At 50.9% G+C, this 16,254-nt stretch overlaps 1 protein-coding gene across 1 annotated transcript in view; it reads left to right on the top strand.

Annotated features, from left to right (window-relative positions):
• The first annotated feature begins 7,464 nt into the window (after positions 1 to 7,464).
• ACSBG1 (acyl-CoA synthetase bubblegum family member 1) overlaps positions 7,465 to 16,254 on the top strand; it is a 31,968-nt gene continuing 23,178 nt past the window's right edge. Inside the window, exons 1-4 of the mRNA XM_089906934.1 lie at positions 7,465 to 7,563; positions 8,359 to 8,443; positions 11,461 to 11,559; positions 12,586 to 12,686. Of these exons, the coding sequence (XP_089763060.1) occupies positions 7,482 to 7,563; positions 8,359 to 8,443; positions 11,461 to 11,559; positions 12,586 to 12,686 (367 nt within the window). The 5' untranslated portion in view covers positions 7,465 to 7,481. The remainder of the gene's footprint in view (positions 7,564 to 8,358; positions 8,444 to 11,460; positions 11,560 to 12,585; positions 12,687 to 16,254) is intronic.

Below are 16,254 nucleotides of genomic sequence, written 5' to 3'. Positions count from 1 at the left end.
CCACATTTTGTTTACCCAGTCATCAGTTGATGGACATTTGAGTTTTCATTTTCTGGCTATTATGAATAATGCTCCAATGAACATTTATGTACAAGTTTTTGTATGGACATATGTTTTAATTTCTTTTGGGTATAAAGCTAGAAGTGGAATTGTTTGGTCATATTGTAACTCTATGTATAACCTTTTGAGGAACTAGCAGACTGTTTTCCAAAGCAGCTGCATTACCACCAGCAGTGTACAAGAGTTCCAATTTCTCCACATCCTCACCAACACTGTTAGTATCTGTATTTTATTTATTTTATTATATATTTTTTTGCGGTATGCGGGCCTCTCACTGTTGTGGCCTCTCCCGTTGCGGAGTACAGGCTCCGGACGCACAGGCTTAGCGGCCATGGCTCACGGGCCCAGCCGCTCTGCAGCATGTGGGATCATCCTGGACCGGGGCACAAACCCGTGTCCCCTGCATCGGCAGGCGGACTGTCAACCACTGCGCCACCAGGGAAGCCCAGTATCTGTATTTTATAAACAGCCATTCCAGTGGGTATGAAGTGTTTTCTCATTCTGGTTTTGATTTGCATTTCCTGATAGCTGATGAGGTTGAACATCCTTTAATGTGCTTGTTGTCCATTTGTATGTCTTCTTTGGGGAAATGTCTATTCAAATCATTGCCCAGTTTTAATTGGGTTATTTTTCTTTTTTCTTTCCTTTTTTGTTGTTGCTGAATTGTTAGAGTTCTTCATATATTCTATACAATTCTCTTATCAGATAAATGATTTACAGATATTTCCTTCCATTCTGTGGGTTATCTTTTCACCTTCTTGATGGTGTCCTTTGAAGCACTAAGAGGTTTAATCTTGATGTAGTCCAATTTACCTGTTTTTGTTTTGTTGCTTGTACTTCTGGTATCATAGCTAAGAAGGCTTTACCTAATTGAAGTCCACCTCTGTGCTTTCACTGCCTAGGGTGTGGGTTCCACCCCTGGTCAGGCAACTAAGATCCCACAAGCCATGTGGCATGGCCAAAAATACAAAAAAATAACAACTTAAGTCCACATAGATTTTCTTCTAATATTTTTACAGTTTAAGCTCTTACATTTTGGTCTTTGATACATTTTGAGTTAACTTTTTGTGTATGGTATGAGGAAAGGGTCCAACTTTATTCTTTTGCATGTGGATATTGAGTTGTCCCAGCACCATTTGTTGATTTGTACCATTTGTTGAAAAGTATACTTTCTGCATTGAATTGGCATGGCACCCTTGTTGAAAATCAGTTAACTATAAATGTGAAGGTGGATTTCTGAATCCTATATTCTATTCCATTCATCTATATGTCTATCCTATGCCAGTATCACTTTGTCCTGATTACTGTAGTGTAGGTTTATAGTATGTTTTGAAATCAAGAAGTGTGGTCCTCCAACTTCGGTCTTTTTCAAGATTGTTTCATCTATCCTGGGTCTTTGGAAGTTTCATAGTAATTTTAGACCAGTTTGTTAATTTCTGCCAAAATGCCAGCTAGGATTTTGATAGAGATTATGTTGACCAATAGATCAATTTGGCTATCTTTTTTTAAAAATGGTTTTTTTTAATTAATTAATTTTATTTATTTATCCCTGGCTGCATTGGGTCTTCGTTGCTGCGCGTGGGCCTTCTCCAGTTGCGGTGAGCGGGGGCTACTCTTCATTGCGGTGCGTGAGCCTCTCATTGCGGTGTCTTCTCTTGTTGCAGAGCACTGTCTCTAGGCGCGTGGACTTCAGTAGTTGTGGCGCGTGGGCTCAGTAGTTGTGGTTTGCGGGCTCTAGAGCACAGGCTTAGTAGTTGTGGTGCACGGGCTTAGCTGCTTTACGGCATGTGGGATCCTCCCGGACCAGAGCTCAAACCCGCGTCCCCTGCATTGGCAGGCAGATTCCCAACGACTGCACCACCATGGAATACCCAATTTGGCTATCTTAACAATATTATTATTGCCATCTTAACAATATTAAGTGTTTTGATCTTGAGATGCCTTTGCATTTGCTTAGCTCTTTGTTAATTTCTTTCAACGATGTTTCATTCTGTTCAATTAAAAAATCTTTTTTCTCTCTAGTATTTGGATTAAATAATTTCTATTATTCTGCCTTCATGTGCATGAACTTTTTTTGGGGGGGGTAGTTTCCAATCTGCTGTTAAGCTCATCTGGTGAATTTTTCATTTCAGAGATTGTACTTTTCTTATACTTTCTATTTTTATGTTGCAATTCTCCATCTGTTCATCAGTTATCATTTTTTCTTTAAATTATCAAACGTGTTAGTAGCTGTTTTAAAGCCTTTGTATATTTATTCTAACATCTGCGTCATACCTGAGTTGTTTCTATTGGCTGTTTTCTTCCCCTTGATTTTGGCTCACATTCCCTGCTTTTTCAGATGTCTGATCATTTTTTTGTTATATGGTGGATACTGTGATATGTCAGGAGTATGCTGATTTGCAGAATTTAAAATACATGTGCATTAAACTAGTGTCTCAGCCACAATGCTCTGCCTTTCTGAGCCAGTTGCTCCTAAGAAAACCCATGTTGCTGAAGTGTGTGGAGAGGCATAAGGAGCTTCAGAGAGCCCCACCCAATTTTAGGCAGAGCATATGGTGGTTCCGAACATAAAATCTGGAATCAGATTGCCTGGATTTGAATCCCAGCTATTCCAATTACAAGCTGTATAACCTTCAGCAAGTTACTTCATCTCTTTGTCCTTCCATTTCCAATTAGATGGGGGATTCTAATTTAGTACCTACTTTATAAGATCGTTGAGATAAGTAAATAAGTTAACACATGTAACGCAATTGGAACAGCACCTGGCACATACTAATTGCTCAGTAAATGTTAGTTCTCACTTTTAAAAAAGTGAAACCATGTTCCCCTAAAAGATCAGGCTCCCACAGCGCTGTGCCTCTACCTCGTGACCCCCTTGCCTGCCATGCTCACAGATACCTCTCCTGTATACAGGCCATGTACGTGCCTCTCTCCTTCACTCTCCTCTTTAGACTGTGGGCTCCTCTAGGGCAGGGACCAAGTCTGGGAGCCAACATTCATGTGCTGCAGGGACACGACACCCCTGTTGGTAGAAGTCTAACTCCCAGCTTTGCCCCCAACCTGGCACCATGAATTTCCTCTGGCCGAGGAGTGGGCAGTATTCTTCCTTCCTCTCATCTCCTTAGTAGAAACATGGAAGACCACCTATCATCAGAGCTGGGACTTAGAGACTATCCCTTCCACCCCTTCATTTTATAGATGGAGTAACTGAAGTCCTAACAGAAGTGTGCCCGAAGTCAAACTCGTGGTACTTCACGTAAAAATGGCAAGTGATGGGAGATGGCAATTTTCTCGGAGTCTTTGCTTTGTGTTGGAATTATGTCAACTCCAAGCTTCATACTGCTCTCCCAACGATGATTCAAAACACCAGTTGACAGTTATCTGTGTCTGTCATCAATGCAACATAAGAAAATGGTTTGACAGTTTAAACCTTGGCTATATACAAAATTTTTCAAAATTTTGGAGGAAGGGTGTAAAGAAGGGTCTAATGATGAATGATTGGAAGCAGGAGTTTAGAGGACCATGGGATGCCCACCTTTCTACACTTCCCACCCTTTTGCCCCTGTCCCACCCACTCGAATCACCCAGTAGACCTGAGACTATTGAGGTATAGCCTGTTGGTTAAGAGCATAAACACTGAAGCCCACTTGCGCAAATTTGCATTCTACTCTGCTAACTGAAAGACCTTGAGCAAGTTACATAATCTCCTTGTACTTCAGCTTCCTCATCTGTAAAGTGGGGATAGTGATAGGAATTACCTTACGGGGCTGTTGTGAGGATTAAATGCATTAATATATGTGTAAGGTGCACAGAACATTGCCTGGCGCACAGTTAGTGCTGCATACCTGTTAGCTATTAGCCATTACTATCGTTATTCTTGCCTTGTTTTCCCCCGGCTCCTCAGGCATGGGAGCCTAGTAACACCCAACCTCGTAGCCTTGTCTCTGCCTGGTGCAGCAGAATTCCAGCTCAGGCCCCCAAATCACCAGTCATAGACAGAAAACTGGAAGGCCCTCTGTCTGTGACTTACCTGAGGAAACTGAGTCCCAGAGAGGAGCAGGAACTTGCCCAAGTTTACCCAACTAAGGCAGAACCTGGGCTAGAATCCAGATGTCCCAGTGCCCAGGGACCTGTCTTGGGCATGACCAGACTCCTTCCAGGCTTTGCAGGGGAGTTCAGTGTGACCGTGCAGACTGTGTGATTAGCTAGACAGGGTTAAACACTGAGCCACTGCCAATTGGGTTAGAAGTCAGCTGGCTGGCGGGACGGCCCCACCACCATGGATGGTGGGAGCCAAGGTGAAGCTGGGACTAGCCTTTGGCCTCTCAGCAAACACTCTGCTGTTGGGCCCTTAGACTGGGGGCTCAGTCACAGTCAAGGGCCCCTGAGTGCCTGCCCCAAATATGTTCCTTCTGGTGGATCTGGGGGGATATGTCTTAGACCACCCTTGCCCCGTCCTCACCCTTTCCAAGAGACCATGGATCCCCAAAAGATCTCTGCATTGGCCAAGGTCCCCCTGTGAGCTGGGGAACCAAGGCCGGGGACGGTCCACAGCCTGAGTCTATGACCAGGGCCCTGTATCCTCTTCTGTCTGCACCAGCATCCCCTGCTGCACCATTGCCTGGGACGCTTACCCTCTGCCTCTCATAAAATAAACCTTCACCCCTATCCAACTTTCTCCCTTTAATTTTGCTGTACCCCCTACCCCAGCCTGGGTCTGGTGACCCCACAGTGACCTTGAATGCATCTTTGTTTTTTGACTGTCAGTCCCATCATCTCCAAGCCTTCCAGGCAGGGACCAGGCTCAATGGGCTCACCTCTGCCCCCAGGGCCCCTGCAATGTCTGCAGAGGAGGCACTCAGTCAATAATCATAGTAGGAAGGAGGAGAGTCGCAGAGCCGTCCGTCATGGGGCGGGGAGAGATCATTTCCAGCTCTGAGAATATGGGCTTAAGTTTTTTATCTCATGGTAGACAATTATGTTTTAAAAAGCAACACCCAGACTCTCAATGTTAAGTGCTCTGGGATGGGCTCAGCCAGGGCAGCTCCAGGAAGAAACATGAGAGCTGGGGGTCCCTCCCAGAGGGCTTCTGGGAGGAGGAAGGGCCTGAAGAACAGTTGGAAGCTTCTGCCAGGGGGAGGCAACCTTGTGGCTTTTCTGTTTTGTTTTGTTCTTTTTAACATCTTTATTGGAGTGTAATTGCTTTACAATGGTGTGTTAGTTTCTGCTTTATAACAAAGTGAATCAGTTATACATATACGTATGTCCCCACATCTCTTCCCTCTTGCATCTCCCTCCCTCCCTCCCTCCCACCCTCCTTATCCCACCCCTCTAGGTGGTCACAAAGCACGAGCTGATCTCCCTGTGCTAGGGGATAGAAAGGGAAGATGACACATTTCCCAAGCCTTCCTGCCTAGAATAAGCCCGTTTGCCCAGCCTCCTCGTCAGTTTGGGAACTCTACATCCAGAGTGGCTGTCGAGCTGCCCGGGAGGGGCTGAGGGATCTGGACACATGTTCCTGCTAGCCCCCCGAAGTGAGGACACTTCTCCCACCATGTCCACCCACATCGACCCCCAGTGCCAACTCCTATCATCAATAACAATGCTCTGTCCTCACTAGGAAAGCAGGAGGAGGAGAAGAGGGGCAGCCTGTATTCTCTTCAGGACAGAGGAAGAGTCTGCATTCCCTTCTGGGGTTCACCGGGTTGGTTGTTAATATAGCATGGGCTTCCCAAGCCCCCTGGGTGCCCTGAAACTGCAAGAGAGCATCTGCAAACATTGATGGTGGGGCCAGGGGAGGGCTCCCAGCAGTTTCTCAAAGGGCTCATAACTCATGGGAGGCTCAGGACCAACACCCCGAACCCAAATTGTCAGGGTGCCCTGAGGTGGCAGTGGGCAAGGATCACTGGGGGAAAAGGCCATTAAGAAACTGGAATTTGGGACTTCCCTGGTGGTCCAGTGGTTAAGACTCCGCGTTTCCAATGCAGGGTCACAGGTTCAATCCCTGGTTGCGGAACTAAGACCTCACGTGCCACGCAGTGCAGCCAAAAAACAAACTGGAATTTGAAAGGGCAGAATTCTCTTGAAGTTGGTGTGCTGGTAGTGACATGCCAGCTTAGTGTAGCAATCTGGAAGTCATCTACCATCTGACTGGGTGGAGGGCCTTGGAATAACTCCTGCCCCATCCTGCTGCTATGCCCTGACTCTTAGCCTTCGAATTAGGACTTAAGTTCCCCCTAACATCCAGTGGGACTGCCTCCATTTTTTTACTTCATCCAATCCCCACTCACCCCAAGGCAGTTTGGCAGGTGAAAACTAAGGTGGGGCGGTAACTCTGGGGTGATGGGAGTGGGAGGCAAAACAGCACAGTGGTTGGGAGGGGGGTTTCTAGAGAGCATGGCCCAGGTTTTAGAAGATGCAGGTTTAATGCCACAAACCTGAGAGTCTCTGGAATGAGGTGCAAGTGGAGGGGGCGTTTGAGGACAAGAGGGCAACGTGCAGAGATATTGTTACCATGGAAGAGGGGCTTGCCAGAGGCAATGTGAGATGGAGCTGTTGGCTGAATTTTTTTTTTTTCCGGTACGCAGGCCTCTCACTGTAGTGGCCTCTCCCGCTGTGGAGCACAGGCTCCGGACGCGCAGGCTCAGTGGCCATGGCTCATGGGCCCAGCCGCTCTGCGGCATGTGGGATCTTCCCGGACCGGGGCACGAACCCGTGTCCCCTGCATCGGCAGGCAGACTCTCAACCACTGCGCCACCAGGGAAGTCCTGGCTGAATTTTATGATGCAAATAATGGTTAGATCTAGCTTATGTGGTGTCCTGGTTTCAGGGCCAGTTATGGAGACCTGGATTTCCAATGCCATCTCTGCCTCTTGCTGGGTGTGTGACACTGAACAAGTCTAAAACTCTCTGGGCCTCTGTCACCTCACCTGCAAAATGAGACTATTACTACATTCCATATTAGGTTGTTGGGAGAATGCAAAGAGCTTTAAAGCTCATAAAGCACATAAAGCACTTGGCACAATACATGCATTTAGTAAAGAAAAGTTAAAAAAAAAAAAAAGGTCAAACCTCCTGCCCAGCCCCTGGGGCCCAGGGCTGGCTCCAGGTGGGGGGCCCAGTGGCAGGAACAGTGTCCTTGTGTGGCTCTACCAAGGATGACAGCCAACATACCCACCTGCACTGGCGTCTAGACCCCTCCCCTGCCTCCTGCCCTCTTTATGTAAGCCTCACAGGTGAGCAGCTAGGACCTGAGCCAGATGGGTCAAAGGTATCTGGGGCCACACCTCACCCGCAGGCCCAAGGCAGGATGGGGTGGGTCCCCACTGACGCCCAGCCCCACTGCATCATCACCTGGAACCAGGGGACCCGGCAGCACTGGCTCCGACACCCATGATGCTTTAGCTGAAGGAGCACAGGGGATGTTGAGCTCTGTGCCTGCCAGCCCCAAGGAGGAAGGTGAGTGCCCTGCAGCAGCCAGACCCTCGCGGCATGCAGTCCTCTCTAAGTCCTCGGTGGGGGTCTTCCGGTTGGGAGTCAGGAATCACAAGAGAGATTTCAGGGGCACTGGTCTTTAAGGTGAGACAGGCAGGTCATGCAGACTAAAGAGCAGTGGGGGACGTGGGGTCCACCGTGCAGGGGAATGGGGAAACCAGTGGGAAGCAGCACTGCAGACTAGGTCACTGTTGAGAGCTCCAGCCTGTGCAGAGGGACCAGCCTGTGTGGCCAGGACCATGGGATTTGGAGGAGGCACTGCTCCTCTCCCTACTTGGGGCTTTTAGGATTTGGGAAGTATTTGGGTAACGCCCTCCACTGAAAACATCCTGTGGCGTATAGGAGTAGAGTTCTCCCTTTGCCCCCAGAGCAGAGAGAGGTGAGAGCCAGAACAAGAAACGGGGGTGTGGGGCCGGACGGCTGCCAATAGTGGGCAAGAGTCTTTGCAAAGCAGGAGGCCCAAGAATTTGATGTATTTGCTCATCCTGGTGACAGATTGGTCCTGGGGACTAGAGAGCCCGGAGCCCGAAGGCAGCCACCTCCTGCAATGCTGCATTGTTCCTGATGCGATTAGAGCATGTGGGCTTAGGAGGCAGTAAATTGCAGTCTGGTACCGAGGCCGGGAGCCAGTGAGTCGTGTCCAGGAAGGAGGGCAGGTGCCCCCTTAGTCCAGCCAGGCCGCGAGGTGACTCACGCTGTGTCTCTATTGCAGGATGGTTTTGTGGTGCTGGAACTCTCTGGGGCTGATGCGGCTTTCCCGGGGAATGCTGGGACAAGCTCTCTGAGGTTCTCACTCTCTGCCCGGTGAGCTCGCAGGGTGTGGCCACCCCTCAGTGACCATGCCAGAGGCACTCCTGCTCAGGTCTGCCAGCTCCACCCTGAGGACCATGTAAGGAACAAGGATCCCACCCTCTTCCCACCTCCCAGCCCCCACGCTGCCTCCCAGAGGGAGTACCCAGGCTTGGCAGGGTGTCTGGACCCCCAGACTTGGATTGGGTCTTTTCACCCTACTTAGTCACCATCCTAATCTCACCAAAGAATTTCTTCCTACTTATTCCCCAAAAGATCCATGAGAGTTCACCAGTAAGGATGAGAGCTGTTGATCTACTAAGCACTTTACATGTATCCTCTTATCCTCGCAACAGCCATAGGATTTAGGCAGAAAACCTAGGCTCAGAGAGGTACAGTGACTTGCCCAAGGTTGTACGGCAAGTAAAGTGACTTGAACAGGCCGACTCTGGTAAATCTCAACGCTCTATTGTTTCAAGAAATCACTTATTGTACACCTACTGCACACAGAGCAGAGGGTTGATTGGGAAGAAAGAGCCACAGAAATAAAGAGGAGATGGATCCCCATCCATGAAGGGTTCACATGGAAAACGAAGGCTCCCCTCGACTTACGTGTCACACACATAGTGACAACTTGGGAACAATTAGATCCAACCAACATTTACTGAGCTCCAACTGCATGCCAGAGAGTACTTAGGGACAGAGGTCAGGGTTGAATCAGACATGACCCGTACTCTTAAGGAGCTTCCCAAGCCACGTGTGGCCTTCAAAGCCCAAACCTGAGTGTTTGAGGGCTACAAGGGTGAGAGGTGTTGAGGATAATCCGGGAGGACTTCCTGGAGGAGCTGAAGGAAGCTTGTGGCAGGCTGTGTCATTAAATGGTTCCCATCAGCTCTTCTGCCAAGATTGGAGGAGAAAGGAGAGCCAGTTCAGAGAGAGGAGAGTGCGGGCTCTCCCAGGCTCCTCTGCCTGCCCCACACACCTCACAGTATGTCTGCTCACACATGCCCTTCAAGTGTTTCCTTGCTCCCCATGCTACTGGGCAGGTGCTGAAGAAGTTTTTGCTTCTGTGAAAGTGAGTAAAGGCAAGATGCTCATAGTGTGTGTGTGTATGTGTGTGTGTGGAGTGTGAGCTGGGGTTGAGAGCAATTCCCGTCCTCACCAGAGATACTTTTTGGATCTTCTTCCTCCCAGGAATGAGTAAAGCAGAGGCAAGTCAGTCTCCTTGGGCCATTCTCCCACCATTGCTGTCGTTCTGCTGTTTAGGAACTTCCGCCTCTGGGACTGAGCCAAGCTCTGGGGCGCTGTATTCCAGGAGGAGCCTAAGATTCCAGAACGACGGGGATACCGTGTCAATCACCTTTGCCAGGCTCATCGTGTTGACTATAATAGTTGTACCTCACTTGCTGGGGTCATTTACCAGCCACTTGTACCTTCTGGAATGGCAGCAAGAATTAGAAGGGGCCCAAAATGCTTTTAAGGAGTCAAAACTGAAGGGATTTCTCCCCAAATCTCTTTTCTTTGAGGAAAACATTATAAATTTCACTTTGGAAGCCATCTCCTCTGAGTTAACTGACAATTCTAACAAGCTTGGATATTTTATTTCCTAGTCTGCTACCAAAAAACCCTGTAAAGTAGGAGGGAGGTGAGCTGCTAGAGGCCAGCACAGTGACAGTGGCAAGAAGTGACCACTAGTAATGCAGGTGAGAATTAAAAACTAAAGACGACCATGGCCAACAAAGACGTGTGAGGCAGCAGCCATCTTGGGAAGGGGCAGATGGCCCTCGACGCGATGCAGTTTCGCTCATTTTTGTGTTACAAGCCAGACCTGTAGAGTTTGTTACTAGTATGACCTTGAGTGAAGTGAGCAGGAAAAAGTTATAGGGGGGTCCAGCAAATTCTGTTTCAGATGATGGACAAGGATACCCTCCCCCTAAGGGGACTAAACCTTGAAGGTTCAAACCAAGAGGAAGAGCATACTTTACTCATTTGGATAATTAGGTGTTTTTTAAAAAAATTAATTTATTTTATTTTTGGCTGCATTGGGTCTTCATTGCATGCATGGTCTTCAAAGCCCATTGCATTGGGCTTTCTCTAGTTGCAGCGATCAGGGGCTACTCCTTGTTGCGGTGCGCGGGCTTCTCGTTGCAGTGGCTTCTCTTGCTGCGGAGCACGGGCTCTAGGCATGCGGGCTTCAGTAGTTGTGGCACGTGGGCACAGTAGTTGTGGCTCGCGGCTCTAGAGCACAGGCTCAGTAGTTGTGGCGCACGGGCTTAGTTGCTCCGCAGCATGTGGGATCTTCCCGGATCAGGGCTCGAACCCGTGTCCCCTGCATTGGCAGGTGGATTCTTAACCACTGCGCCCCCAGGGAAACCTGTTTAGCTATTTTAAAACCAGAACCAGTTTATGCAAATTTTATTAGATGGCAGAAATGCTGCCTGTACCTTTTGATGGTGAGGATTTAAAAACAGGCTTGTTTGTAAGGAAGCAGTTAAGATGGTGGGAGATTACAGCCAGTGATCGCCTTGGCTAATTTGGGGGTGGCTGCCCACAGCTGGTGATTTCAAAAGCTGATTGGCTTTAAGCACTTGGTTTACCCTGTGGGCAGCCCTATCTTTTGAGGACAGGGGCCGAGATAGAGCATGGATGTTACACCAAGTTCACAGTCCTCCCCCAGACTCTCGGTGTGGGACCCTCTGCCTAGCGATGTGCGTGTCCCCCCATTTGCCCTGAGTGCAGGAGTCATTTGATAACATTATAGTCTTCTTTGTCCCAAGGTGGAGGCAGCTTTTACTCAACAACCCAAGAGAGTAATGGCAGTAACTGATGATCCAAAGTCAGCAGGACAAGTCCCACGGTGTTCAGAACCCTCTGTTTCCCTCTGCCTGGCACAGCAGGCCTCACCCCAGAAGCATGCTTTGTCATCTTTTCAGTCCTTCCGGCAGCCTCCCTGGAGCAGGTCACCATAGCAACAGAAGGCTGCTTCAGCCCCGTGGCCCAGCCTTGTTCACAAAGTTCCCAAGAAGGGGACAAGCTTGGCACCCCACTCATCCCCCTCCTCCTCACTGCCCTCCCTTCATAACCTCATGATGTCTTTTGCTTTAAAACCTATCTCAGGTTCTTAAACAGACTGGCACCAGGTGGGCCTGAATGTGTTTGCAAACTTAATTTAAACCTGCTGTACCAGCAAGGAGTAAGGACGAACGTGAGAAGCAGGTAACTGAGCAAGCTGCCTGGGGACTAGGTAGGGATGGGACCAGCCCCACCCTGACAGACAGGTGGGATTCCCTGGAGCCAAGGTCCTGCCCTCAGTGCTACCAAGACCAGCTGCACAGGTTGCACACTGCACAACTCCAGTAGGCTCTGTTTACATACCCGATGACTGTGAAAGGTGTCCCTGGAGTTGAGTAATCCTGCTTGACCCTGAGGTGTATGCTGAACCCCATCTGCTCATCCACCCAGGAGTTTGAGATCGGGCCAGTTGAACCCTGAGGAGGAATCATGTCAAGGAGCAGTGAGGCTGGGTTGATAATGGAGGCCCAGTAACCCCATGGGCTGTGTTGACCAGAAGAGGAGATTCATTGTCCAGAGCTGCCAAGCCTGGGAGGCAAGGGGGGATCTGGGCCAGGAGTGAAGACAGATGGCAAGAGCCCCAGATTTCTCTGGTCCCATGCCTGTTCTGTCCATCAGGGCATGGACATAGGGCACACTCACAGACACCGTTGCAGGGGAGAGGGCCTCACTTGGGCGCCTGCTTAGGACTTGTGAGAGCTGTAGGAGTGTCCTCAGCTCCACTCTGAGTTTCTAAGCATGGCTATTCCCAAAGCCTGAGGGCTGGTGGGTGTGGAGAGAAAGGGGGTGGGGGCACCTCCCAACCCTCAAAGTTTTCATGCCACTGGAGTGGTGCTCAGAATCCTCCAGTGCCAGACCCCAAGCCTTTCTTTGTCCAGATGCGGACACTTGAGCCCAGAGAGAGGCATGCATTTGTCCAGAGTCTCACAGCAAATTAAAGCAGAGCAGGACTTGATTTTTCTTTCTACTGAGTCCTTAGAACCTGAAGGGGGAGGGTGGCATGGGGGTGAGGTTAACTCCTGCAACTACTAAGGTCTTTTCCCCTGACTCACCCGGGAGGCAGAGATGCCATCGTCACCCCCGGGGCTGCTGAGACGTGTTCTGGGCCAGCATCAGGAGTCCAGGCCAGTCTGCCACCTTCTAACAATTGTTTTCCCTCTCCCCTGCCAGCTCCCTGACTGACGGGCACACACTCTCCAAAGAGCCCCTAAGCCATGCTCTCAAGCTCTCGTCCCCAGCGAAGGTGAAAGATGCCCAGTTGAATTCTCCAGGTGAGCCAGGTGGGAGGCTGCTGGGCAGAGCTGGGTGGTCCAGGGCAGGGATGGAGCTGTACTGGGTGTGCTGGAGGGGGTTGACGGGACACTAACGAAGCAAGCCAGGGGACCCACGCAGGACAGAACTTTGGGGGACTGGGAAGGCGGAAATCCTGATCTCCATGCCCACAGGGACCCCACCACGCCCCTACCCTTTTTGCCGCCATCAGGGCCAAGCCTGATGGAAGGAAGCGGGAGGAAGTTTTTTCTTCAAGAAGTTTGGGAAGGAGAGAGGTCAGAGGTAGAAAGACAGCTGGGGCCTCATCCAGAGCAAGCCGTTGTTGAAGGATGGGAGGAGGCCCAGATAAGCAAGGCCTTGGAGAGTCCAAGCGGGTTGACTGGGCCCAGGGGCAGGCTGGCCGGCCCGAGCTGGCAGAGTTGTTTCTGGAAGCTTGGGAGGCCACATGCTCTTTCAAGGACGTTCACTTCCAGATAATTGCACCTTGTGAGAAACAGAGTTACCATTTACCCTGACGAGTCATCAAAATGATAATAACACAGCTTTTGTTCATTTTTATTGGCTGTACAACAATATTGTAGCAACAACAGACGTTTAAAAAAAAATGCAAGGTATCAGTGCGTGGCACAGAGGGTCACTGCCTCCCGGGTTCAGTGCTGTCCTTGGGATGGTACATTGTTGCTGTCTTGTCGCTGGTCTGTGTCACCTCTCAGGGCTGAAGAGCTTCCTCTGAAGTGCTGGTTTGCTCAGTTGTGATTTGCCCAGCTTCAGGCTCCTCAGAGAAGCCAGGTGGTGATCCCGAGGCCACTCCAGCTCCCTTGGGCGTTCGTTTGGGTGGGAGCTGGTCGGGGGAGATGACAAGCTGACTGTTGAACTGCTTGTGTATTTTTTTTTTTTTTTTTTTTTGCGGTACGCGGGCCTCTCACTGTTGTGGCCTCTCCCGTTGCGGAGCACAGGCTCCGGACGCGCAGGCTCAGCGGCCATGGCTCACGGGCCCAGCCGCTCCGCGGCATGTGGTATCTTCCCAGACCGGGGCACAAACCCGTGTCCCCTGCATCGGCAGGCGGACTCTCAACCACTGCGCCACCAGGGAAGCCCTGCTTGTGTATTTCGTAGAATGTTCTTCGATGTGGGTACATCCGGGGTCTTCCTTGTGGCTAAACAGGGATTGTGGGTTTAGGGGAGTGGGTGGTAGCATTCGAAGTGGGACTAGCTGGGGAGGCCAGTTCCAAGCGTCCCCAAATGGGGCAATAAAGAGGCCAGTGAAGGCGGAGAGGACTGGAGCCTTTGTTCTGAAGACTCTTCCCTCAGAGTTTCTTCTGACTTGGCTTTCCTGGTCAGAGGACAGGCCTGATGTGAGGGCAGGAACAGAGTTGGGACCTCTCTGCTCTGTCACAAGCTCTGTCGTGGGCTGGAGGGCAGAAAGCTGGGCCAAGGTCACCATTCCCATGGTCTGTGAGGAAGCTGAGACGTAAATGGTGTAACAAGGGGAGACACCAGACCAGGGCTTCAGATACCCTGCTCCCCAGGCTGCCTGGTCCCTTGGAGATCAAACGCCAATCCCCTCACCGCGGCGGGGCTCGCTGCTGCCATCAGACAAGCTGCCCCTCTCCCAGGCTGGGTGTCTTGGGGTGGCCTCGGCAGGGATCTGGCCTGAGGTGTGCACTTTCCTGGAGTGGACTCTGACTCTCTGCTCTTCCTTAGAGATGAAGAGGGACCTGGACCAAGGAAGGCATTGACCGATTTCTGAGGGGAAGGGTTTGAACGGCACCGAGAGAGCCCAGGAGAGGGGCCAGCTGGGCCCAGGCAACTGCCACGCTCTCTTCCCGAGAGCCAGGGCAGCTTGCTGCGTCACCTCTGGCAGGTCCCATCAGCTTGCTCAGGCTTTCTTTCCTTGGACTGGATAATTCCCTCTGCAGCGCTTATAGAGCAGCTGTCAGCACCCGGGGACTGTGCACAGCAAAGCCCTGGAGCTCAGAAGTCCTGACTGTGAGTGATGGCATTGGTGTTTTGCAACTCAAGGGGCTGGAAGGGAGCCAATGTGGTGCAAGTTCAGCGTCCCGTGGAGCATTCCGTGTCGGGAGTGTTTCCAAGGAGGAACAAGTAATCCGAGCCCCTTGGGCCTCAGTTGCTTAATCTTAGTTAGCATCTGGCAGCACTGCAGCAGTGGGGCACAGAGAATAGACAGGTTTCAAACAAGCGGGCGGGGAATCCCAGAGAGGGACCCATCAGAGAGGGCTGGCAGCCAGGGGCCAGGCAAAGGCCGAGGGTGGGAAGTGGGGCACCAATTTTAAAGGAGGGGTGGGGAAGGAGTAGTCAACTGTAGGGGAGGCAGCAGAGCCATTCTGGTTTATCAGGACTTCGGGAACCTGGTAGGGACAGCCAGGCTGGGGGCGAACCTGGACTCTCCATCCTCTGTGCAGGGCTAGGCTGCTGGGGATACTGAGATGGACAGTATCCTGCCCTCAGAGAACTCCTAGTCTGAGGGCAGACAGGCTCTGGGTGAAGGGCACACAGAGGCTGAGGAAGGAAGGCCTGCTACCTGGGAACTGGGTGATCAGGGTGCTTCCTGGATGAGGAGGACCTCTAGCTGGCCTCAGACGTTTAAGCTCCCTCTGGGCCTGGGCCTGAGCTGAGTGGTCTGCCCTTGGGAGTTTAGCATCTAGGGCCGGTGATAAGAAGAAGGGGACAATCTGGGAGGGGCTGAGGAGGCTTCTCAGCACCATTGCCCAAGGGACCCCAGGCACTGCCAAGGGCAGTGCCAGGCAGACCTCATTGGCTCCCACAAGCCTGCCCTGTGGGTCACACTCCTCTGAACCCTAACTCATGTAGCCTCCAGGGTTTTGAAGGGGGGGGGGGCTCTGGAATGCAGCTGCAGTAAGATCCAGATTCACCATGGCTTGAGTGCCCACTGTGTGCTGGCCTGGCCCTGGGGCTTATCTGCACGATTCCCCAGCAGCTCCAAGAGTCCTGGCTCCAGACTCTGTATGGGAGAGGACATTGGAGCAGCCACATGTGGGAAGGGGCCTCGAAGCTGCCATTTCCATAAAATTGAGGAAAGGCAACTATCTGTACCAAAGACTGTTTGGGGAGAGGGGCCTCAGCGCATTACAAGAGGGGTTAAATCGTTCTTCCCCACACATCTGCCCCCTTAACAAGAGCAACTTTTACTGAACATTTACCGTATGCTAGGCTCTGTGCTCAGGGATAAACTTTCATCTTTCATCTTCTCTTCATGGCAGCAGTGGGGTAGGCACTTTTATCATTCTCATGTGGTAGGGCAAACTGAGCTCAGACAAGTTCAGTGAGTTCTCAGAATGACACAGCTAGTAAGATGTGTAAGTCTTAACTGGCACACTGCCTCTTTGGGACCGTTTAGGTGTGGTCCTCTCCCCTCCTGCATGCCCTGGCCAGCCCCTGCCTCCTAACTGCCAAGCTGCAGTCCCTCTGGAGAGCTCTTAGAGGCTTGCCTGCAGGAATCAGAGTTCACCTGGGTCTCCTTGAGTTCCCAAGAAGCTGGAGGGTCCTCAAGCTCTGGTCCCCAGGCTGGGTTCTGAGCTGCCCAGA

This window comes from Delphinapterus leucas, chromosome 2, assembly GCF_059928025.1.
Source record: "Delphinapterus leucas isolate spDelLeu-1000000601 "Yukka" chromosome 2, BTC_Dleu_Yukka2, whole genome shotgun sequence".
NCBI classification, from domain to species: domain Eukaryota; kingdom Metazoa; phylum Chordata; class Mammalia; order Artiodactyla; family Monodontidae; genus Delphinapterus; species Delphinapterus leucas.
Note: the sequence above shows the minus strand (reverse complement) of the source record. Positions and strands in the feature narration are given on the sequence as shown.